The sequence below is a fragment of the Microtus oregoni genome, unplaced genomic scaffold (genome assembly GCF_018167655.1).
Source record: "Microtus oregoni isolate MIOR12 unplaced genomic scaffold, Mior012 000033F_ref0000390, whole genome shotgun sequence".
Lineage (NCBI taxonomy): Eukaryota > Metazoa > Chordata > Mammalia > Rodentia > Cricetidae > Microtus > Microtus oregoni.
In genome coordinates, this window is record NW_024543092.1 from 10,763,415 (window position 1) to 10,787,346 (window position 23,932).

Here is a 23,932-nt window from a genome sequence, read left to right on the forward strand (position 1 = left end):
CACTCAAACTGGATCAAGCTTTTTAGGTCAAGTGTATTTTAACTACAAACCAATCCATGTTTTATGGGCTATAAAGTTGTTACAGAGCAAGCAGAAAGCATATTTCAAAGGCACTAAAACTCTGTAGCAAACTCATACCATGTGGTGGTGGCCTGAGTGTCTTCGTTTCCTATGTGTTTCTTACTCTCCCTGGTTGTCAACAAGAGTGAGGGTCTTCGTGTTGCGTTCACAGTTCTAACGTTTGTTTCATAGACTGGCACTGATACTTTCTGTGCATATAGCCTAGGAAAAAAATGAGGTTCTGAAGGACTTACAGTCCATAAATAGGGTCCAGCTGTTTGATGTTTAGTATAAAATCCAAATAAGTTTACATTCCTATTAAAATGACCATAGGTGGTGGTGCATGCCTTTCATCCCAGCACTCAGGAGGCAGAGGCAGGTGGATCTCTAAGTTCCAGGCCAACCTGGTCTACAGAGTGAGTTCCAGGACAGCCAGTGCTATACAGAGAAACTTTGTCTCAGGGAAATACCATGGACCAATATTCTTAATACATCTGTCATATTATAATCTTTCCAGCATAATCTTCCCATTTCAAACAAAACCTCTAAGGATGAATTTTGGTAGTAAGGTGACCTACCAAGATGAAGCCAATTTCATCATTGATCAAATCCCTTATCATAAGGTACAATCTCAATATTATGGGGGCGAGGGGATACTGATCCTGCCTTGACAGCTGAAAAAAAAAAACTGGAATCTTGCATGTCTCATAAGAATAATTTTGGAAGGTTTAAATTCAGCTATGGCCTTTTGAACCCAAGATAATCTTCCTCCACCATAGCTATTGTCACCTCCCCACTTGGCAGATGGTCTCACCTTGCACTTTCTCATAAATGCCTACAACCCAGCTGGGCTTAATTTTCCTCATCACTTAGTTCCTAATTTAAAACCGCTGTTTTATGACTTGGCGTATGGACTGCTGGAGTTGTTCCAATAGCTCCTGGATGTTGTGACTTAATCGATACTACAAAAGCTGTGCTAGTCTGTTTGTCTTAGGCAGGTAGGGTTCCTGTGACATAAATTTATGTATTTATTTATTAGAGAGAAAGAGAGAAAATGAGCAAATGGGCATTATAGAAAGAACTACACAGGGAGATGCTATATAAGCACTTTGAAGGCCTCTTCTGGGCCAGCTCAGATGTGGAACAGCGGGCAGGAGTCAGATCTCGCCCTCCCTCTTGTGATCCTGGGGATCAAGGTGAGGTGGTCAAGCTTTGTGTGAAGTGTCTTTACCAGCTGAGCCATCCTGCAGGCCTGCAATGCCAGTTTTTAAGAAGGGCTTTAGGTAAAGGCTAAGGTGAAAGATGAGTTTGAGGTAGAATGCAGGTCTTTTTATTTCAGCCTGGTTTTCACGCCCCCCTATTAGGCAGAGAGTGAGCCCCACACCGCTCTGTGTTCAGTGCTGTGTGTGAGTGAGCTGTGCATCAGCCAGTGTCACTTCATGTCACTTCAACTGAGTCTCCATGCTCCAGACCCCTTGCTTAGAAACGGTAGAATTATAAGGGAAGACTAAAGCAACGTTTCTCAAGATTCTGTAAAAATTAATCTCCCTTCTCGGCACGCTAGAACCATTTGTTGTGTTGATTAAAGTTGCCTGTTCTTTGTGCCCTGACCGCTGAGCCTTTCCACCCGCCAATCTGGACCCATCTGTGTATGTGATTCAGTGCAGGTGCTCACATTTAGAAACAGCACCCAGTGTCCTGCTTCACACAGTTTAGGGTATCCGGGCTCGTTCTGTGATCTGTTAAGTTGCCGAATCAAGGAGAGAAGGCCTAGGGCAGAGCCTACGGCTGCCCTTCCAGCTGGCTCAGAGGATACTCTGAACCGCTCATCCTCCTTTTCCCAGCCTGCCTTTCCGAGCTCATTTGCCGCCTCTTGTTAATGATGCTTCACACCTGGGGTGGGGTTTGACCTCCTTTCCTCCTCCTGTTCAGAGGGTGCTCACTGACCTTTCTTCTCTCTTTTCTATCTTTCTGCGACGGAAGCAGATGGGCATCGCCGGCTGCAACCGAAAGGGCCGCCAGCTGTAACTCAAGTTCCTGATCCAAGGACCACAGCTGAAGCTTCCCAGTCCCCAGAACCAAAGGCCATGGAGTTTTCTGACAGTGACCGACCCATCAGCTTCAGCTCCACCTCATCTTCGGCCTCCTCCAGGGACAGCCATGGCTCCATTGGCAGCAGAATGACTTTGGTTTCAAATAGCCACTTGGGCTTATTTCGCCAGGATAAGGAAGCTGGGGCCATAAAGCTGGAGCTGATTCCAGCACGGCCATTCTCCAGCAGCGAGCTGCAGAGGGACACCCCTTCCGGGCCACCGAACATGGATGGGGTCAGCGAGAGGCAGCCCAGGATCCAGTGGAGAGTGGACACGAATGGGGCACCCCAAACCACTGCAGACTCGGACACCAGCCCCAAGCTCCTCTATGTGGATAGAGTGGTACAGGAAATCCTGGAAACTGAGAGGACCTACGTGCAAGACCTAAAGAGCATCGTGGAGGTAAGGCAGACTCTGAAGGCTTTTAAGGTTGTCAAGCAGGAGAAACAGGCTTGCAAAATAATAGAGGGAAGCAAAGGGCCTTGTTTGGGGTGGGGGATATGTCTTCTATGATGCCAGAGGAGAATAGTAAAGCAAATTCTTAAGAGAAACCTAGTGCTGTCACCTGGTCAATGGAGTAGTTAACAGTTGCATAGCAAATCAACTGTGTGTCGAGGGCAATGGTGATGACACTGCATATATTCAACCAGCATACTGTCTGCTAAGTTCCACACCTGGGACCTCAGGGCCCCTCTCCGCTAGTGGAGCAGGTAATAATGGGGACAGAGGGTGCCCCAAGCTTCTTCGTGAGTAGATGCTAGATGTCTCTGAACACAACTGTTCTTACCTGAATCGCAGTTCTCCATGTATGTCTAAAAGTTTCTGAAACTATTGCTACCTGGATCCTTGTCCCTCCCTGAGAGGCTGTGACTTCTGTGTCCTGGAGTGTGGGGCCTGCAGGGTGGAACTGACCCTTAGCTGACAATATATATATATATCGCCCTAACAGAGAGCTGGGCTCTCTCTCTGTTGCTTGGTGTTTGGGGAGGGAGTAAATGGAGGAGAGAAAAGTCCTGGATCTTGTCTTGTTTTGCTTTCCTGTTCACATTTATAATGAACATTTTGCGTAATTTGCATAAGTGATTACCATATTAATTCTTTATACAAATTATTCAATGGGAGCTTAGCTCACCTTATGTGCCAGATCAGATCCCCTGAAAATTCAGTTATTATTTGACTATGAATTATAGATCAGTTCCCAGGGGTAAAGATTAAGTAGAGCTCAGATATTAGCTCATTCTTAAAAATATTAGTACTTCTAGGGTAAATCTGTGCATTGCAAAGCTACTCGTGTTGCTGCCTAGTGGTGCACCAAATACCCTTTCTGTCTCTCTCTCTCTCTCTCTCTCTCTCTCTCTCTCTCTCTCTCTCTCTCTCTGTGTGTGTGTGTGTGTGTGTGTGTGTGTGTCTAACTAAAGTCTGTTTTAGATATTTTTTTTCCTGCCCTTGAACTCCTAGACCCCCTTCCCGCACTCCCCAAGGTCTAGGATTCACAGGTGTGCACCACACTAGCTACTGTTTGACTTTCTATCTAAGTATTGTGGGATGCTTGCTGATGAGCACATTCTCCACCTAGTGCACACACGCTTACAACTTTAGAAAAGGAAATTTAAAAGCATGATTGTGTGGTGAGTTCCACGGATGACAGAGCCAGACACTGTATCCTAAAAGCAGTTATGACATCACTCCCAGTAAAAACAGAAAGCTAGATGATGTTCAACCAAAACAATATGTGGCACCAAACAGACCAAAGTGGCTCAGTTTCTAACTTTCCACCATGATGTCATTTGTGCTTCAGAAGAAATACCTGTGAAACGGCCAACAATTTTACAACCTCTCAGAAACTTAACCTTAGTAAAGTTGTTATTGGTTGGTGCTTGGTTTGTTTTTTTCTTATCGTTTTCTTAGTAACTTTTCAAATCAAACCTCATCAAAATTCATCTACTAAGGAAGAAACCTTGAGTTACTCAACTGTTATTCCGTGAAGACTCTCTCTCGGTTTTGTTTTGTGAAGGCTACTTGATAAAATTTGGGTGAGAAGAAATAAGATACAAATGAAAGAAACCAGATAGGGAGAGGTGGATTTTCCTACCCAAGTTTCACCCCATCGGTACTGGTTGAAGCCATCCAAGTTGTTCCTACCTTCCCCGTGCAAATGCATTAACTCTCTCTCCACAGAGGCTGGCGAGCTTGCCTCCATGCTGACATGTTAACCCACTCCACAGAGACAGGACGAGATGGGAAAGAGCCTCAGCGTTCTGAGTCCAACGTATGCTTTTGTTTTACTCTGCTTTCCTATCAAGCAGTAGCATTCCCAATCGGATGAAATTTTCTGTCAGGGGTACGTTTTAACTATATACATTATGAACAGAATCTCCCCGGCTCAAGCTGAGTTTTTGTCACTAGGGTTTATGAACAGTGAGGTTTTGTGAACGCCATTGATACAGACACTGTATCTTCAGATACAGACACTTAAGAGACAGAATGCAGTTTGCCTTGTCCCAGCTAGCTGCTTTCCAAGGAGAGAACCTTGAAACCTGAGTGGTTGGGTTCCACATGCCGGTTATACAGACAGAGAAAAGACCTTCTTTCCTATGTGCAGAGATACTGTATTAAACCTATCCAAAATGCACAGGCCATGTTTTTCTTTCTCTTATCAGCAGTGGTGACATCTCCATCTCCTTACTGAGTCCTAAAGCTTTTGGAACATTGGACTGTGTGTGCTGGTTTTCTCGGCCCCGTTGCTATGTATGCCTTGCATGTTCACCCACTCCCTCAATCTCTGGACCCCTGTCCCTTCTACCGCAGTGACTCTGTCTCATTCCCTGCTCCTTTCCCTTCAGCGCCTTTGTCGTTTTTAATCTTTAACATTTGAAAAGGGCAGATATGAGTTTGGCTGTCGCCATAGCCAAATATATGGTTCCTATATTTCATCGGTCACCGATGAAATGGGGTAATAAACATGAAAACAAGTTGAAAGTAAAATAGCCAGCATACACTTTGTGGTGAGATGGGAATCCATAGCCAGAGGGTCTCTTTCATGTTTAATGGGTCTTTGACTGACTGGGCAAGGTAGGATTCTTTTAATCTTTCTAAATGATCTATAAAAAAAAGCCTTTGCGAGCCCCATGAGATTGGACCTCAGACAGAGCTCACAGCCTCTTTTACCCTTTTAGTGAATTTTAAAATAGTTCAGAATGTTATATAATGCTGTGTAATTGGAAGTTGCATCCGCACTGCAAATGGCATCTTTGAACTCTGAGGTACCAAATTAGGTCATCTCTAAGGATCTAAAAAGACATATTTAGTGGGGGGTGGATAAAATAAGCATAAACATGAACCTTTTCCTCCTGTCATACCCCAGAGACTCATAATGCTTTTCAAGTACCTTTATCTATGTTTAAAAAAAATAAGAAGTGAGTATTACAGCCTTAATGTCCAAAAGTTTAACAGTCAAGTCTTGAAATATTGTTTGTAAGGATCAGTGAGAGGGGTCCAACAACCTGAGTTCAATTCCCAGGGCCTGCATAGTGATCTACATATAGTGAGTCTGTGTGCAAAATATGTTATTTAGCGTTTAAACTAATGGGTTTCATCATGGTATTTTCATACTTTTATAATCAGCTTTGTTCATATTTGCTCCCCATTTCCCTCCCTTGTACCCATCTCTCCCACAAATAGTCCCTCTTCTAGCTTCACATGTGTGAATGCCTGTGTGTGAGGACACGAAAGGGAGAGGGGGGAGGAAAGAGAGAGGTTAATTCTGCATATCAAAATGTAATTTTTATCTTTCTCGACCTGGATATTTCACTTAGCATGATGACTTACGATTCAATCCATTTTTCTGCAGGTGACATCATTTTATTCTGCTCGGGTGTAGATGATGTATTTCCTTTATCCTTTCATCTGTAGATGGGACTATGGACTGGTTTCAAATCTCAGCCACTGTGAATAATGCCCCAGTAGGCATGATTGACACAGTTATCTCTCACCAGTCAAAGCTTAAGACCGTTTTCATTGGGGACCCTCAGCCTTGCTCGGCAGCTGTGGGGAGAGTGTATGCACAGGCTATATGAAGTCCTGGTTTCAGGCTACATCACTGCATAAAAAACAGATATGCTTACCCATGCCCATAATCTTGGTACTCGAGAGGTGGCAGAAGAGAATTCAGAGTACGAGATCCTTCAAGGCAAGCCTGGAATTCATGAGATGCTGACTTTAAAGGGGGGGGGGGGAATAGAATAAAGTAAAATAAAGGCTTTGACTGAACAAGGGGGTCAAGTGTCAACCTCTACCCATGGTACATTTGTTTATCGAGTGGATAGTGTCAGGGCGAAGGGTGATTTCCGTGCCTGATTCCAGGAGATTCCTGGAAAGCTGTTCTGCCTGGTGCCGTAGCTTAGAGAAGGGTGTTGGTGGCGTCACACCTGTCAGAGGGACAATGGCACTTCTCTTGTATGGAATGAAAGAAGAAAACCAAAGCCAGCCTCGGGGACCTTGTGCAGCAAGCTCTGCCCAGATGCTGTGCTCTGGGCCTTTCAAGGCATCTGTGACTGGGACAGATGGCATCTGAGCTGGCCTTTGTTCTGGGCCACCCTGCCCTGGAGGACAACCGTTTCTAACAAGGCTCAGCTACCCAGTGATCTTGGGGAGGGCAGAATTGTTGGGTGTGGAAATGGCTGTATGGGGATTCTTCGGATCAGCCATATGCCCTGCACTGCTACCAAAGGAGAAAGGCTATGTTCTGAGCTACAAGGCTGACCAGAAAGACAGATTTCACTGGCATTTTCCTTGCTTAGGCCCCCCGTGTGTAACTCTCCCTCTAACTTAAACAACCTTGATCATGCTGGTGCTTTTTAATGAGGCTCATTTAGATGGAAGCTTTCCCTCCTAGACTGTCGGACCTGGGACAGGATGGCTTTTCAGTGAAGGCCTATTCTGTGGGTGGATTTAATAAAGAATTTGTACTGTAGTACTTGGCATGATTTCATCAACATTGCTAATGTGGCGTCTGAGCCCTTTCGTATGGATGCTTCTTTTCATTTTGTCTTCTAGGAATTCTCATCATAACAAATGCATGGGGTCTTTCTTAAAATCATTCCAGATTCCTTTAGGAGCAGACCTGATAATCCCCTGCTTGTGTAGACGCTGTATGTTCAGCAATGTTTTTCATAGACTGTAGTATACATAGAATCGGCTTTAATGCGTTCCTGTCCTTTTTCACTATTGTTATTGTCATCTATACCACTGCCTGACCCCTTGTCCCCACCCTGCCTCGCTCTCCTACCTAAACACCTCTAGAAGTGTAGAGTAACTATGAGCGTCCCTCTCTCCCACTGACCGCCAGCTAATGTGGGAAGGAGGGCCTTGTCGATGCTCTCACCCGACTCTAAGGGAGGCAGGGACACGCGTCCTCGCTGGTCCCCAAAGGAGATAGGAAACATTTTTATCAACAGCTAGTGTTCTCCACTGTGTACTTTATATGTAACAAATACAGTCTCACCGGCAAACCTACACCATTCGGGCCCCCACCCCCACCACCAAAACTAATAAGGAAAAAATAGGAGAGGTATCAATAATGCTTGTGTGCTGCGGTTGTTATTGTCCCAACTAAATAGAACCCCACAGCTATAAACCTGCATGTCCCTGCTGCTTCAAAATTGCCGAAACTGCGTCTTTGTAACAAATAAATCCCTAAAAATGATCTTAGCGGCAACTGAACTGTTTACCATACATCAGGCATTGAATTTATATACATATATAAATTGAATATATTATATTCATATAAATTGAATCTGATTGTATGTGTATGGGTCCTCATAAAATATTATTAATGAGGTCTTCCTTTAGGGCTCAGACAAGATTCAAACCAATGTATCTTTCTACGACTCTTTTTTCTCTCTACTTTCTCTCATCACCCCTAATTATACACACACCCCTTTGCTTTCCTACCCATCCCATCCATGAAACTTACATTGAAGCTCTTTGGAATTCATCATCATTAATACTTCAAGCTAAAAAAGAGAGCTGCTTGGTACAGCCTGGTTTAAATGCACAGGCTGTTTATCTTGATTGTGTTCTGGAAACCTTATGGGTAGAAGCGAATTAAAGAACAGAAGGGCCTAATGTAACAGACACCAAACACTTACCGAAATTGTATGTGGGAGTTTCAAGGTTCTTGGCTCATTGCTTAAGTCCTTAAGAAATTGGAGTCTTTTCTTTCATATCACACTGCCTTACTTTTAAAGACAATTCTAAGGGCATTTTGATGAGTGTGAGTACTTGAAGAAAAAGTAAACAATGAGAAAACAGGTCGTTAAAATTGATCTAGTGCAAGGAGAAGCTGGGTACTAGCCAAATCCGCATTATCGTGGATGCATTCCATAGCAAACCAAGCCAACTTGTACCTTTATAGTCGAGAGCCTTTCAGGAAATAGTCTATGTTGTTAACCTTTATCAGGGTATGATTTTCAAATTACTTAAGAATTTGATGACAATAACATAATAATTCCTGATGTACATAATAGTTATGGATATAATAACATCCTAGAATCTCTCTAAGAATGACTAAATTCAACATGGGGTCAACTTGCCCTTGAGTTTCTCACAGTCCTGCAGATTCTTGAAACTTGGGGCTCAGATGAGTAGTTGAGATCAGTCTAGGGCTATCCAGGGTGCCGCTGGTCCAGAGGCAGGATTCTATTTGAAGAGCTATCTTCCTTGTTCTGCTCTGGTTATAAGAATGCAGACACCGCATATAGATTATAGATGGGACTTTTTAACACCTGTAACAAATAACTAAAGGCCAACTAAAGGAAATGCAGGTCATAGACAGAAAAAGCTGTAGGAGTTTCAAAATGCCTAACAGTTCCGCTATAATAGGATACATGTGTTCCTTAAAATCGGTCTCCTTGCAAAGTCTTTTGTGGGAGAAGGAATTATGGGAAAATGGGGTTGCAATGGATTTGCTGCGGGGTCCATACTATGCCACACAGCAGGTCCACAAACCAAGGTGGCTGGTCCCCAGCCATGTGGCGGCTGGCTGGTCCCCAGCAAGCGGTGTGGGCAGGCTGCAGGTGGGAGAAACAGAAGCTGAGAGTATCCAGGACTGCTGGGTGGGAGGCACAGAGACAGACACACCATAAAGAATAAAATTGGACATTATTAGATGAGTTATAGAGGGGAAGGAAAAGGGTAGAAAGGGGAGGGGGAGGGAGGGAGAGGGGGAAGGGGAGAAGTGGGGAGAGAGGCAGAAGCTGCCTCTCCAAGAGGGCAAACAGGAAGAGAGAGGGTTGGGCTGAGACTGCAAGCAGGAAGAGAGTGGGCGTGGCTTGTCTCTTAAAGAGACAGAGCATTATAGGGGTACTAAACTCAGTACTCAAAAACTCCATCAGTAGAAGGTTTACAAAACAAAGGCTAACAGAACTGGAGCCATCATTTATACATAATTATATATATATATATATATATATATAGTTATAGTACATACAACAAGTGCTTACATAATTTTAAAAACTCCATCAGTAGAACGTTTACAAAAAGAAAGCTAACAAAACTGGAGGCATTGTTTATAGTTACAATATATACAACTAGTTACAGGTACCTATAACTAGTTCATACAGTTATAGTATGTGCATGGTTTATGCATAGTTATGTATATAACTAGATAGATAATTAAACACATGCTGTCACAAATGTGATTTGTGACCTTGGAAAAAAAATATTGAAGTTGACTGTGGAAGCCACCCGATTCCCGGGCCCCTACCTCGTATGTGAAAAGGCGAGAATCAAAGGAAGCAAGGGAAAGAACGAGAAATTGGAAACACAGGAGAAAGAGCAGAAGAAAACGATACGGCCGGCGCTAAGAACGGAGACCTTCCACTCGTGAGCTGTGATGGAGGAGAAAGGCCTGATGTGGATGGAGAATAAGACTAAGGTGATGGTAGCTGGTGGCTATGCGAGGTGTGCCTTCATGGTCTCTGTTCCTGCCTGCCTTCTAGAGCTAGACGAAAGCTGCGTGGACAAGGGAAGCTTGAGGTTTCAAGCTGAAGTCCAATTGTTCTTTCACATATGATACACAGGAACACACATTCATATTTTCCGAACAAGGATCCTGTCAAAAATGACCTACTTATTCTTTGGGATATCCTAACTTAGCTTAAATTTCAGAAGATTACGTTGTACACAAGCCAACCTGCAATTGGGAGACATTTCCTCTGGCCAGATGTGCCTACCAAATAAAATGTGTGGCCTGCATCTGGTAAAATGAATTGTGGAGGAGAGTTTACCCAGATCAAGAGAAAGGCCTGAAGACAATGAAACGGCCAAGCACCCCTACTCCATAGCACAGACCAGGGCACCTTTGCCTGTTTACAGCCTGTCGGCTGTGTGCTTCCATATTAACTGTGCTTGTGGCTCTCAGTGTCTCCACTCTGCAAAGATTATTTTGCCACTTCAGGCCAATGACATCATTCTACTCAGCATCTTGACTAGAACTGCTAAAAATCATTTTTAATGCTAAAATATAAATAAAAAGTAGCCCAGTGACTGGTGTGTGACCCAAATACCTAAGGAAAGGGTAAAGGGAGAAATTGTTTATTTGGGCTCACGGTGTCCACCGTGGTAGGGAGGTGCGGCAGAGCAGAGCCATTTTAGAAGAAAAGAAACTAGCAGCACCGACGTAATGCCTGGGAGATGCCAGGTAAGGTGAGGCCTTGCAAAAACTCATGAATGAGGCTTCCTGGAAGCAAGCTGCTTGCTGCTTTTCTAACTCAGTTCTCTGTGCCTCGGACTTTCACAAAACAAAACAAAGTAAACATAGAGCATGGGTATGTGGGAAAGAGTCTGTATCTTTGTCTATCTTTAGGGAGCAAATCCAGAGAATAAGATGAAGGAATCCAAAACAGTCAGGGTCATTTCCATCTTGGAGTAAGGCAAAAGCAATCCCCAACCTACCCTTTTCCTCAATAATTCGAGTACATGTCACCTTTGAGGTGAAAAGTCACCTTTCCCTCTCCTGCAAGAACAGGTCTTCCTGGGTTTGTCACACTTGCCATTGGCAAAGCAGTTGGTCCCTCTGGAGGCCTATTTTTACACACCTCTAGTCTAGGTGGGAGCTGCCTCTCAAGTCCTATTTAAAACAAAACAAGGACAGGAAGGCTACTGTTAGGACATGTAAAGGTACTCGCATTCAGACCATCCCGAATGCTCAAAGCTGACTTTGTGTTCATCCACTTAGAGAAAGTTCCTACTTCAAAACTAGGAATTAATCAAACATAATGACCCCTCATGAGAAACAGACAATTACTGGTCATCAGGTAGATTTGTGCCTGGGGTAGTAAGCCCTTGTAAACAGTTCAAAGGGGCTATTATTTGAGCAATTAAAAGCTATCACTTGAGAAATCTGGTTTGGAGGAGTAACAGAAACCTAAGCAGGGAGTTTCTAGAGCAGAGGCTACTGGGGAGACCATGGGAACATTGCAGGTCTTGGCCAGCCCTGACTGCAACCTAGGCTGATGGAATCGCTTCTGTGGGGCGGAGGAAGGTTTTTCTCACTGCCCCCCATATCCCATCAGTCTTTCAACATAGAAGTCCATGGTCCTAGGGAGACTGTTATTGTTATAAAGCAAACAGTAGCTTTTAAACGCAGTATCGTTCACCCTCTTATCCTCCTGGGCTGTTACAAAATGATGAAAGTGGGGGCTTTCAAAGCTCCCAGCACTGAATCCAAACCTTTGCTTTGCCATTTCCCAATGAAAAGCACAGGTTCCCGAGAATTTTAAAAGTTTTTTTCATCTGAAAGAAATGGGATGGAGAGTTTGGAATCCTTCATGTCCAAGGCTATAGTGCTGAGAAAACAATCAACATCTTAGGGGGAGTCATTATTCTCATTAAATGATTATTCATGCAATTAGCTCTTGTACAAAGCCAATCATTTCTGGTAGATTTTAAAGGGTTATAATGTTGGCAGACCTGTATATCTATATCAAAGTTTTAGTTAAGGAAATTATCTTGGCTGGGCAGTGGTACAAGCCTTTAATCCCAGCACTTGGGAGGCAGAGAAGGAGGACCTCTATGAGTTTGAGGCCAGCATGGTCTACAGAGCAAGTCCCAGTACAGCCAAGGGATACAGAAAAACCCTGTCTTGGAAAAGCAAAAAAAAAAAAAAAAAAAAAAAAAAACCAAAGAAAAGAAAAAGAATTTTAAAAAGAAAATCATCTTAACTTTGTTTGTGTGTGTGTGTGTGTTTGTGTTCATGTGTCTGTGTGTCATGTCACATATGTAGAGGTCATAAGACAACTTACAGGAGGCAGTTCTCTCCTTTGGGTCCCAGGAATCAAACAAACTCAGGCCATCGGGTCTTGGCAGCAGTACTTTTATATCCTGAACCATCTCACTGACCATTAAATGCTTACTTTAGAAAGATAATGTTATCTGGGCTGGGGAGATGGCTCAGTGGTTAAAGCATATACTGCTCTCCACGAGAGCTCAGATTTGGTTACTAGCACCTACATCAGACAGCTTACACCGGCTTGTAACTACAACTCTAGCAGATCCAATGTTCACTTCTGGCCTCCCGTAGAACCTGCACCCACGTGTACATGCCTACACACACACACACACACACACACACACGCGCGCGCGCGCGCGCACACCACACACCTAATTAAAAATAAAGTCAAAGTGTCTTTTAATTGCAAGATGCATATAGCATGCTGTTCTGAGCATACCTTACATACCTACATGGAATTGGGATTCATTTCCAACATAGCCAAAAGTTTTCTTAGTGGAAAGAATCTTTTCCTTCAGATTTTAATTTGGGCTGCATCAAACTGGGGTTGATTTAATGGACAAAGTTCCTGGTCTGGACTCTGGGCTCATGTGACAATCAGCTGTGTGTCCAGAAACAAATGGTCAGTCTGATGTCAGCTTCTTTCTCTATAAATGAGTCTAATTCAGAAAGCCCCCATCTACAGATGACTGGCAATCGCATCCCCACCAGCCTCAGCTCTCGAGAATGCAGCCCAGACACAAATGTGTCCTTTGAGCTGCCAAAATAGACATTTCAAACACTAGACAGTAAACCCTGTGTCTTTACCCAAGAGGCCCAGGCTGTCACTAAGAGCCTATTTACCCTACATGTCTAAAATAAGAGTAATTACTTGGTTTCATAGCCTACGGCAAGTAGAGGGGTAAGATGAAGTAGGTGTGCCAGCGCCAACAAGCCAGGGGAAAGACTTCCCCAAAAGACTAGAGTTAGACTCTATGGAATGGGTGCAAACTCATCTCAATCACACTGATGAACTTTGTTAGTGAACTAAAGTCCAAACAAAACTGAAGCATTCAAGAGTTATTTATTTTATTTTATATGTATGAGTATTTTGCCTGCTTCTATACACACATGCATGTGTGTGTGTACCACACACACGCATGTGTGCCTGGTGCCCAAGGAGGTCAAACCAATGTGTCAGATCCCCTGGAACCAGAGTTATGAATGGTCGTGAACCACCATGTGGGTGCTGGGAACCAAGCCCAGGTCCTCTGCAAGAACAGTAAACGCAGTAACTACTGCTGTCAATCCAGCCCCCTTTCTGATAAATCTAACTAGCAAGAAGTGGTCATAGTGTAATGGCTGCAGCATCTAAAATGTGTTGCCTGATGTGTATCTTTCATAAACAAAATGAGGCTCTTTAACTAACTTTTTAAATCGTTTTTAGTGGCAGTAAAGTAGACACAACTGAATGTTCTGTCCCCTGGTGCCAGCAGCAAACACACTTGCGACATTGTGTTACCATCACTATTGTCGATTTCTAGAACTTTGTTCCCATCCCAGCCAGAACTCTGGACCAGACATACAGCCACTCCAGAGACTGAGGTGGCTCAGTGTGTAAGTCTGGCTGCTCTGCTATCATGGGGCCCACAATCACAGAACCCACACTGGAGAGGAGAGGGGCGGAGGGAGGGAGGGAGGGAGGGAGGGAGGGAGGGAGGGAGGGAGGGGAAGGGAGGGACGGAGGGGAAGGGAGGGAGGGAGGGAGGGAGGGAGGAAGGAAGGAAGGAAGGAAGGAAAAGCCAGGCATGACTGCATGTGCCTGTAACCCCAACACTGGGAAACGGAGACAGTCAGATCCCAAGGGCTCTGTCCCCAGCCAGCAGAGCTGAAATAGCAAGGTTCCAGTTCAGTGATTGGTAATGACAATTAGAATGACAGGGGAAGTCACCCCACATTCTGCTGTAATCTCCGAGTATGCATACATATATACAGACAGACAGACAGACAGACAAATGTATAAGTACAGCCTGCTGAGTCCATTCTTGCTGTTTGTGAATATATGGTCTCAGGACTTTGTATCAGATAAGCAGTCAGGGGTGTGTCATCATTGCTGGGCAAGGCCAGTTCTCCCTTTCTCAGCAACTTATCCGTTGCTGTAGTTCTCAGTCTAGAGGTGGGATCTTTGAGATCAATATGTTTTTGTGCACTCATCCAACAACAAAAATGAAGTCATAACTCATAAAAATGAAAAAAAAAAATCCCTGTAAGGAAGGGAGAGGGAACTCTGGCAGTGACAGCCACACAGTGAGTGAGAACAGGGGAAAGCTGCAGGCGTCACTAATAGGAAAGAAAGCCCAGAGCGTGTTGTGAGGGCTTTATCAAACTAATCTACGCAGAAAACTGTTCAAAAAGAGGTCACAAAGGAATGGAGAAGGGATGCAGACTAAGTTTTTTCCCTAAACTGCCTTCAGGGTGTGTGTGTGGGGGGGGGGGGGTGTAATGGAAGAGGCCATTCTTTATACTTTAAAATATTTCCTTCTGTTATTTTTAATTAACACAGACAAACAGTGCCCTGTTATTGTAGATTAGGCCTTCTGCATCACAGGGCTGATGTGGAGCCGTTACCGGCAAAGTCCTTGCGTTGTTATTAATCGTTGTGGAACTAAGCCATTTGTCATGAAAATAAAACTAGTTGCTTTCTAATCAGGGAATTACTTTAGCTTGCTCAGAGGTTCAAAAAAATCTCTTTCTGCATCAAGAAAAGCTGCCAGTGTCTCTTCTGTTTTGGAGCAGGCCCTGCCTCTGAGCCTGCACTCAGACTACTAGCAATCTGTCTGTGGGAGGAGAGTAAGAGCTGGCCTACAATGAATGCAGAGTCGAGGGCCCCTTTTGTTCTGTTTGCACAAAGCCAGGGATAAATCACTCCCCCTGGGGTCTGTTTAAGGCCTAAACAATGGTGTTGCAAAGGGTGGGGTTAATCTGCTTTTGATTAGAAAAGCATTTCTTTTCTCCACCGAGGCAGGAGTTCAACCCGTGTGGGGAAGAGTTAAAAAGGAGAAGCGGGGCTCAGAGCCTTTGTCATCTTCCAGAGGTGGTGTTGTAAGAACTGGCCTCTGTGACAAAGGAGGGAGCACTGGAGGAATGCTGAGCTGGGTTGAAATTCTCTGCAGCTCCTGCCGCTGACTGAGAGTGACAGGCCTTCCTTAACCCTTGCCTTTCTGGCTCTCTTTACCCTGGTAGCAGATGCTCACATTGCAGAGACTCCTTCTGCCCCTCATGAGGGATAACCTGGAGCGCAGTTCCCACCCCTGCTCTGCTCATGCTGTGTGAGAGAGAGAGAGCGAGAGCCCCAGGGAGACGCAAGGAATATCCTGCAATCACTAACATAACTATTCAGGAGAGCCCCCGTTGCACAGGGACAAAGGACCGTGGAAAAATGAGCTAGCTTGGTGTTTTAGTTTGTTTCCTCCTTAGCGCTGTGGGAGACACCAGAAACAAAAGCAGCAACGTCAGGGCAGGGACGCAAGCAGGAAGCTGGAAGCAGAAACTGGAGCAGAGCTCACGGAGCACCCTGCTCACTGGCTTGTTCCTCAGGCTTACAGCCACCTTTCTGTAGCTCCCAGGAATACCTTTCCAGTGGCGGTACTGTCTCTAGTGGCCTGGGCCTTCCCATATAAATCATTAAATGATAAAAAAAAAAAATGGCCCTCATACTTGCCTACAGGCCTCTTATTACTCAGAACTTAGACAGGACGGTAGACAAACAAAGAGACGATGAGACTGGAGAGTGGATGCACTCACAGTACAAGGTTTGCAGAGGTGGTATTTTGAGAGATTAGATCGATAGCTATAGCAGCAATTTGTTGTTTGTTTGCACTGCCGAGAATTGAACCCAGGACCTCGTGGGTGCTAGGCAATTGCTCTACCAGTTAGCTATATCTCCAGCTCTAACTTCGTGATCTGAACAAAAGTAGACTGTGCGTTTTTTCACATAGTTGCAGTTTCCGTCTCTTGTAAGGCAGCAGGTTTATGTGTGGACAGAGTGTGCCGCTTGAGGCCAGCGGCAGGGTTCATCATGGAAGATCTTGCTCCAGAGGGGTTCCAGGCACAGTATGATGCTAGCATACCCGCCTGCCAGTCATCCCCTTCTGAGCTCCAGAGAACGGTGGTTACTGACCTTTTTTCAGGACTCCGTTGCTTTAGCTCTTTAGTGGGAACCCTACAAAGCCAGGCCTCCCATGGCTGACCACCCCAGCTCTATGCTAGGTGTCTGGCACCAGATGTTCTGCACGCACTGGCCAGTGGCAGTAGCTCCAGCGTGGCCTTCTGGCTCTCGGTTTCTTCCGCAAAAGCACTGTGCGGGAAGGAAGATCAGAGCCACTTTTGGTTAGAAAGTCAACAAACTCTACTTGCACGCCGAAATGTATACTAAGCTCTGCTTCCATGTGCTCCTCTGCTACCGGTGCCAACAATGGTACGAAAGTGCTTGCTCCCAACCCTCTATGGTAGGAGACGGGAAGACATCAAGAGCCCTGCTACCCATCCGTGTGACTCAGTAAATGGAAAACTGAGCTCTCCTCCTCCACCTTTTTCATCTCTCTAGAAAATTCTATCCAGGTAGCCCCTACCTTGGTGGCCAATTGAAACCCATTTTGTGTCTGGGTCAGAGTTCCAAGAAGTTCAGCACTAACAACACGAGGGTTTGTCTTTAAAGCTGTTTCCTCTACCTTGGATAAGCCCTGAGAAGGCAGGCTAGGAGAATTAGCTGCGTGGCTCTTACAGGCTTTGTAGACTAGTCGGGGAGGCACTTTAACTTATCAAGTCGCTGATATGATTTGCCACTGTCTAATTTAAGTTAAGTGATAATTATTGGCAGTGTCTGTGTGGGAAAGGCATATCTGTTTGAATGGGCCGTTACTTGGTCTCTATTTCAAAGTTCTTAAAATTAATTTCTGGATAGGCTGTAGGTCATTATCAGATGTATGACCTAGGTGTGTTTGGGCTTCTGAAATCACTAGTCATTTTTCTGGCTAGCGAAGATTTTAAACCATCCATGTAGCAAAACGAGGCGCAGGCTCATGGAGGGAGCTGGAGCTCATAAAGGGAGTTGGAGCAGATGAGAATATGTGGATATGGCTCTTACCATGGAACTGGGTTTGGTTTCTGTTTTCGGCTTGTTTGTTTGAGACTTGAAAACTAGCACGGTACTGAAACTGTAGGCGGCAGGCAGAAGCAGCTGTGTGTCCTGAACGTGTTGAGAGCAGAGGTTAATGAGAAGGAAGGAAATGGACGCAGGAGCAGATCAGAAGTTGTAGCAGAGTCTGGATGTTGATGACAGGGGGCGGGAAGCAGATACGGAGGAGATTAGCTGAGGAAAAATCATGCCAGGAAGGAGTGTGTGCAAACAGCTGACGGTGAAGAGTTGGGTGTGAAATGGGAGTGGTAGGGGCTTCAGGTGCAGCCTGCAGTGGTCCTGGCACAGGGTAGCTGCCGGGTAAGTAAGGGTGGTTGTGTGTGATAGATTCCCAGTAAAACTACGTTTGACCCCTAGAATAAACCAGTGACAAATGTCCCTCCCCCCACTTTTAAGATAAGTGTTAAAGAGTGAAGCCTTTGACATGGGAGGCAGGGTTTCAATGCTTGGCTGGCCAGCAGGTCCAGGTGTGCATACACTTTGTAACTTAGTCTCTGAGTGAACCCGGAAGAATGACGGGAACTTTCTATGCTTCCAGAGAAAGGGAATCAATAACAGCTGAGGGTGTGGCGCAAACCAAACGAGACTACGTAGATAAAGTAGAGAGTCGGGACCTAGCAGTAAATTGAGAATAATGGTGAGATATGGGTAGCCATGAAGGGAAGTTAGGATCCTGATTATCTTATAATATACTCTTATTTTACTGAGGTTTAATTTTTCCACAATATAAAAACCCCTTTAGGATTTTTTTGATTTTCCCTAAGTACCATGATTCAGATAGGAACAGTCGTTCTCTGCTTGTGATGGGGATGAATCGTCTTCTTATTTTCAGGTCCTTAAAAGAATTGTCAACGTCTCTCATCTGTCCAATATGTCCTTGGGCATCCACATGTTTTTCCTTTGAGGATTGTAACCTTTTCTAATTGCCTCTGTCTGTTTTCTTTCCTAGTTTGGTACTAGGAAAGTCTAAAGCAAGTTTTTAAAAATGGTATGTGAAATCAACTAAGTAATGAAGAAATAAGGAGAAGAGATGGAGGAAGAAAGACACAAGAAGGATGAATAAGGCCAGGCAGTGGTGATACATGCCTTTAATCCCAGCACTTGGGAGGCAGAGGGAGGTAGATCTCTGCAAGTTCAAGGCCAGCCTAATCTACAAATCAAGTTCTGGGACAGCCAGGGCTACATGAAGAAACTCTGTCTCAAAAACAAAAGCAAACAAAAAGAGAAGAAGAGAACAGTTACTTAGACCCCTGCTTACCTGTGACAAAAAGCAAAATACAACAAATTTGTTTTGAGGCTGTTAATTGGTTTTGACTTGTACTTGAGAACCAGGCACCACCTTGTTCTATAAAATGAGATGCGTGACCTGATGAGCTAAGCTGATGAGGTTTTATAGACAGAAAGGGCTGAGGAAAGCAGAAGCAAGAACAGAAGCTAAGTTACTGCCCTCGTGGGTTTAAAATAAGGAGACTAGCATGTATCATGCATGTTGGGATCTCCTGGTTTATTGGAAACTGGTGCCTAGCAGGGGTGACTCCACTCTGGGCTGCTCTGAAGGTGACTAGGGCTGGAAGCATGTCCCAGAGGCAGCCTCCTACAGATTTCTTCTTGTACCGATCTGGTCAGTGTCCACAGCGAGCTGGGTTCTGTGCCTTTCCCTAGGGGATTCAAGTAGACATTCCGATAGCTCACCATGAAGGTTTCCTTAATGTTCTATTAAACTCCATGCAAAGACATACAGACTGCCTTAGAAATGCTTTCCTGTTTTGTTCTGTTCTGTTCTGTTGTTCACTCCTCGGGAGCTGGAAATCCTGATATGATTAAAGGAATAGAAGGTTGTGGGCTAAGGAGGAAAGAAGAGTTGGCTCCTCAACAGCATTTCTGTGGGGTGCCATGTGTCCACCCTTATTTCGCAAGAGCTTCTACACACGAGAATGTGGAAAACGTGAAGCCTAGTTTAGGATAGAGGTGTTTACATGTTCACATGTGTGCGTGTGGGAAGGAGAGTACATACATGTATTTGCACATGCATGCAGAGACCAGAGGTCAGCATCACTGTCTTCCTCTATCACTCTTCAGCTTGTTTTTTGAGACAGGGTGTTTTCCTGGACCTAGGGCTCGTGGATTCCAGTAGACTGGCCGGCCAGTGAGCTCTAGTGACATCTACAATGGTCATGAGAAGTGAAGGAAAAGATGGTCACCTGAGCACTGAGAACTCTTAACCTCTAAGGCAGAATCAACAGCACATTGTGTCTGTAATAAGAGCTACCAGGGAGGCTGAGGTGAGAGAATCGAAAGTCCCAGGCCAGCCTGGACAGTTAGCAAAACCATGACTCAAAAACTACATGAAAAGATGAATAACTAAATCGATTTTTATAGACCTCTCCTCTGTGGACTCTGTTCTGTATAAAGCCTTTAGGAGACCAACCCAAACATTCCCAACTGTAGTGCTTGTCTTTCTACTCAACGGGTCAGCTTTTAACAAAATCCATGCTCCCTCCTCCTTCCCCAGGCTTCTCCTTCTCGGGAGAGCTGCCCGCCTGCCCTCCACCTCCCCCATTTCCCTCCTCCCCCCTCCCTGTTTCAACAGGTCTAGTGTCTTGTCTCCTCCCTGTGAAGAAATCTTAATGACCTTGTTCAGAGGTAGGAAGGGAGACAATAGAGAGCCCTGAGCAAGCACCAGTGTCATTTGTCACAGCTTGACTAGAGGGCCATTCCTTGCATTTTTTCACTGGTTTCAAGTATTGAAAACGTTATAGAAAGTAAATGAGGCTGAAACCTCTGGGTTTATTACTCCTTTATCAAAACATCCCGAGTCCTTAGCAGACATCCCCACATTGTCAATGGGACCAGCCTCTGTGTGACAGATTAAGAAACCTAAAATGAGACCTGACCTCATGTCAGCTGCGGGGCTGCCCCTGACTCTAATGTTGGGTGTGAGCCCCACCCCCACCCTGTCGCTCTTTCCCCTTTCGCCTCTTTCCATCTCCCCATTTTGTCTTTTTAATTTCCCTCTTGCTGTTTGGTTTCCCTCTCTTTCTCTTCCGTTTTTTAATCCCTCTCTTCTCTTCTTTCTTCCTTCCTTCCTTTCTCTTTTCTTTCTCTCTCCTCTCCCTTTCTCCCCCTCCTTTCCTTTCCTTCCCTTCCTCTTCTTTCTCTTCCTCCTCCTCCTTCTTTCTTTTTCTTTCCTTCTCCCCCCCTTCCTTCAGAGATACAGAAAGATCTTTGTGGTGTCCAATGTGTGTGTCCATGGCACTTCCCACCCTGTTCTCCGTGGATGTGAGAATCATGTCACAGCATGTCTCAAGTCTTCTTCTACAGCCAAATATCTCAGATCTAACACTACTCTATTACCCCTCTTCCGAATAGTCAATATCTCCTTCTAACATCAGAGTTAGACATTCATTCCTGACCAACTTTCCTGAGATTGTTTCTGGGAAAGGTGAGGGACATCATGTCAGGTTTATGCTTCCAATCCAGGTGATCCCCTTGTCCTGACCTTGGCTCAGGGCCTGATCTCCATCAGGGTGGGCACTGTATTCTGCAATACCCAAAGTCTTGCATCTCTGACACTCCTTGCTAAGCCTCTATTTTGAGGAGCTTTTCCCTGCTCCTGCTAGGATGGAGGACTCCTGAGTGGCTCTTTCCTGCTAGTGCGCACTGCTGGTCTACTGAGGTTGGATAGTGCCAGCCCTGAGATTCCCTAAAATCACGTTTCATAAGCAGGCACTCGTGTGGGCTCTGACCCTGAAACACAGAAGTGTTAGCTCCAGCTCTCTGTCAATGGTCCCTAAGAAGGACCCCAAATCTTCACAGATGGGCCAGAGCCCTCTTAGCCAACTGCCCACAGGTAACTCCAGTCCTGGGGATTTTCTTGGAGATGTCATCATAACCTTAGCGTGTCCAGGGCCGCTGTGTTATCTTTACCCCCAGATTAATGCTACCCTCTCTTCAGTTCCCTACGGGATAGAGAGCAAAGGTGACCGTGCAGAGGTTCAGCCAGAGGCTTGTGATGCTAAGCCAGTCTATCAGGCTATCAGACATAGCCATCCCCAGGCATTCTGTGCAGAGGACAGTGGCTACGAGGTGCCCTGTTTGGAGCAGAGTTCAAGCCTGAGGCATGCAAAGCCCCACTGTCTAGACATGGTAGGTTGAAAGCCTTGTCTCTGTTCACCACAAATCCTCAGATGTCAGTGAAGATTTCACCTTGGTTTGGGAAGTCCCCAGCCTGCCACACAGGCTTGTGACCACCCTACTATGGCTCCACAGGCCCACCACTTGGGAAAAAGGAAAAGGAAAAATAGAAGATAGCAGTTGCCTAGGACCCTGGCCCAGTCGCCTCCCTGCTATGGCCCAACAAAAGGGGAAACCAAGGGTCCCGTGTACTCAGTGCCTTCCAGCCCACCTGCTGCCTCAGTGGACAATAAAGTTTCCTGTGGGGAGCTGGTAGAACTGCCTGTTCCTCCTCAGAGACAAAATGAGGAGGACTAGAGGGAACCCTAGACTCAAACCACGCCTCTCATTGGACCCACTCCCTTCCCTCACCCTCCTTGCCTCCTAAATGCCCCTCCTCTCAACCCCTCTGAGGCTCAGGCCATGCTCTGTGCTCCCTTATGTGGCTGCTCTGGTCTAACCAGCCTCCGTGTGGTTGTATCTGAGCACTGATGCTGAGGTATTCTTCAGTCTCCCTGTACCCTCTCGTTGTTGTCACCATTGCTAGGGAGTTTGGAGCTCCCTCTATTGGATTCTTAGACTTTTTAAGAAAAAAAACTTAGAAATGGACTCGGAAAGAAGCTTCAGGACAATTTTCTTAGAGTTTGAGAGGAAAACAAGACAGGGCAGGCAAGCAGTAAATCTCGGCAGCTGCCAGGGGAGAGGAAACAGTAATGAGGAAGAAAGCCATTGAGTTAGGCCAGCGTGCTAAGCAATGGAAGTCAACAGGCAGTTGCAGGGCAGGGACCAGATGTGTGTGTCAGACAGAGGGCAGGGGGCTTCAGAGGACAAGTAGGAAATCCCAGAGTAGCTGGGAAGGCACGCCTAGACTTCTGGCAAGCATCCAAAAGAAAAAGAAATACGAGGAAGGGAAAGGGGAAGTTACACTTTTTAAAGTTAGGACTGAGAAAAGGGTCAGATTGATATTGATACTGGTGGCATATATATGTATGTATGATATATATATAGATATATCACATATGCGTGTGTGCCACCATTATCAATATCAGGTCACAATGCAGAGGATATATGTATATTCTCATTAAAGGACTGATTATTCCTTCCATCTTTTGGCATGGCTTTAGGTGAAATTGTCCTCTCTGAGGACTTGTCTTGGCCAGGAGACTAACAGACTCAGCTAGATTAACTCTTAAAGGAGACAATAGAATGTAATGTTTAATCTTTAAAGTAGATGAGAATGTCATGTCTCCCCCCAAAGCTAGAGGTATTTATTTTACCATTTTGACCAAGAGGCTGAAGAATGGTAAAGCTAGTGCTTACTTTTCTAGTGATACCAAGGAAATGGGAAAAGGGGTCCAAAGCCAACCACAAAGCACGCATCCATCCTCTGTGGTCTCCTAAGTTACTGATCCCTGTAATACCACCATCTGCACAGCTGGCGAGAGCCTCCAGGATCTTCCCATCAGTTCAAGGCCTCGCCTTCTAGTAGTAATGGGCTCCACAAGTCTTGCTTTCTGGAGCCAAGTTCAACTCTGAACATCCTTCCCGCTATGGCCACTTCCCCTCAGGGACCTGACTTTGGTTGCCCTGGACCTCATTTCTAGCTACCTGTATATTGTGCTCTCTTTCTTCTTTTCTCTATTTTCAAACCTCATCTTCAGGGACTTGACTACTCTCCCCTCTCCTTTATGAAGCCTCCATTCCTGTTATTGACATTTTTAAGGTGATATCCTAGACCCTGGCATCCCTAGCAAACTAGGCTCACCTGCCTGCCCCCAGTATGTCAATTAAAGAAACAAGTTGCTATGAAATAATCTTTTCATACATTGTGAAGATGTGTCTTTGCCAAGATGCCTTCTGATTGGTTTAATAAAAGAGCTGACTGATCAATAGGTAGGCACGAAGAAGTTAGGAAGGAGAGTCAAACTGGGAAGTGGCTAGGAAGAGGATAGGAGTCACCAGGTCACCAGCCAGATGCAGAGAAAGCAGGAGATGAATATGCTGAAAAAAAGGTACTGAATGTAGACAAGAAATACGGTTAACTTAAGATGTAAGAGCTAGTTATTAACAAGCCTAAGCTATCAGCCAAGCATTTAAAATTAATAATAAATCTCTCAGTGATTATTTGGGGAGCTGGCT

At 45.1% G+C, this 23,932-nt stretch overlaps 1 protein-coding gene across 4 annotated transcripts in view; it reads left to right on the top strand.

Moving 5' to 3' along the window:
- Plekhg1 (pleckstrin homology and RhoGEF domain containing G1) overlaps positions 1 to 23,932 on the top strand; it is a 215,321-nt gene that overhangs the window by 129,190 nt on the left and 62,199 nt on the right. For 3 of the 4 annotated variants that reach the window (XM_041680136.1, XM_041680138.1, XM_041680137.1), the window contains one exon: positions 2,047 to 2,555. In XM_041680136.1, coding sequence (XP_041536070.1) covers positions 2,148 to 2,555 — 408 coding nt within the window. In that variant the 5' untranslated portion in view covers positions 2,047 to 2,147. Of the gene's footprint in view, positions 1 to 2,043; positions 2,556 to 23,932 lie in introns of all 4 variants that reach the window. The other variant, XM_041680135.1, reaches the window with a different exon arrangement.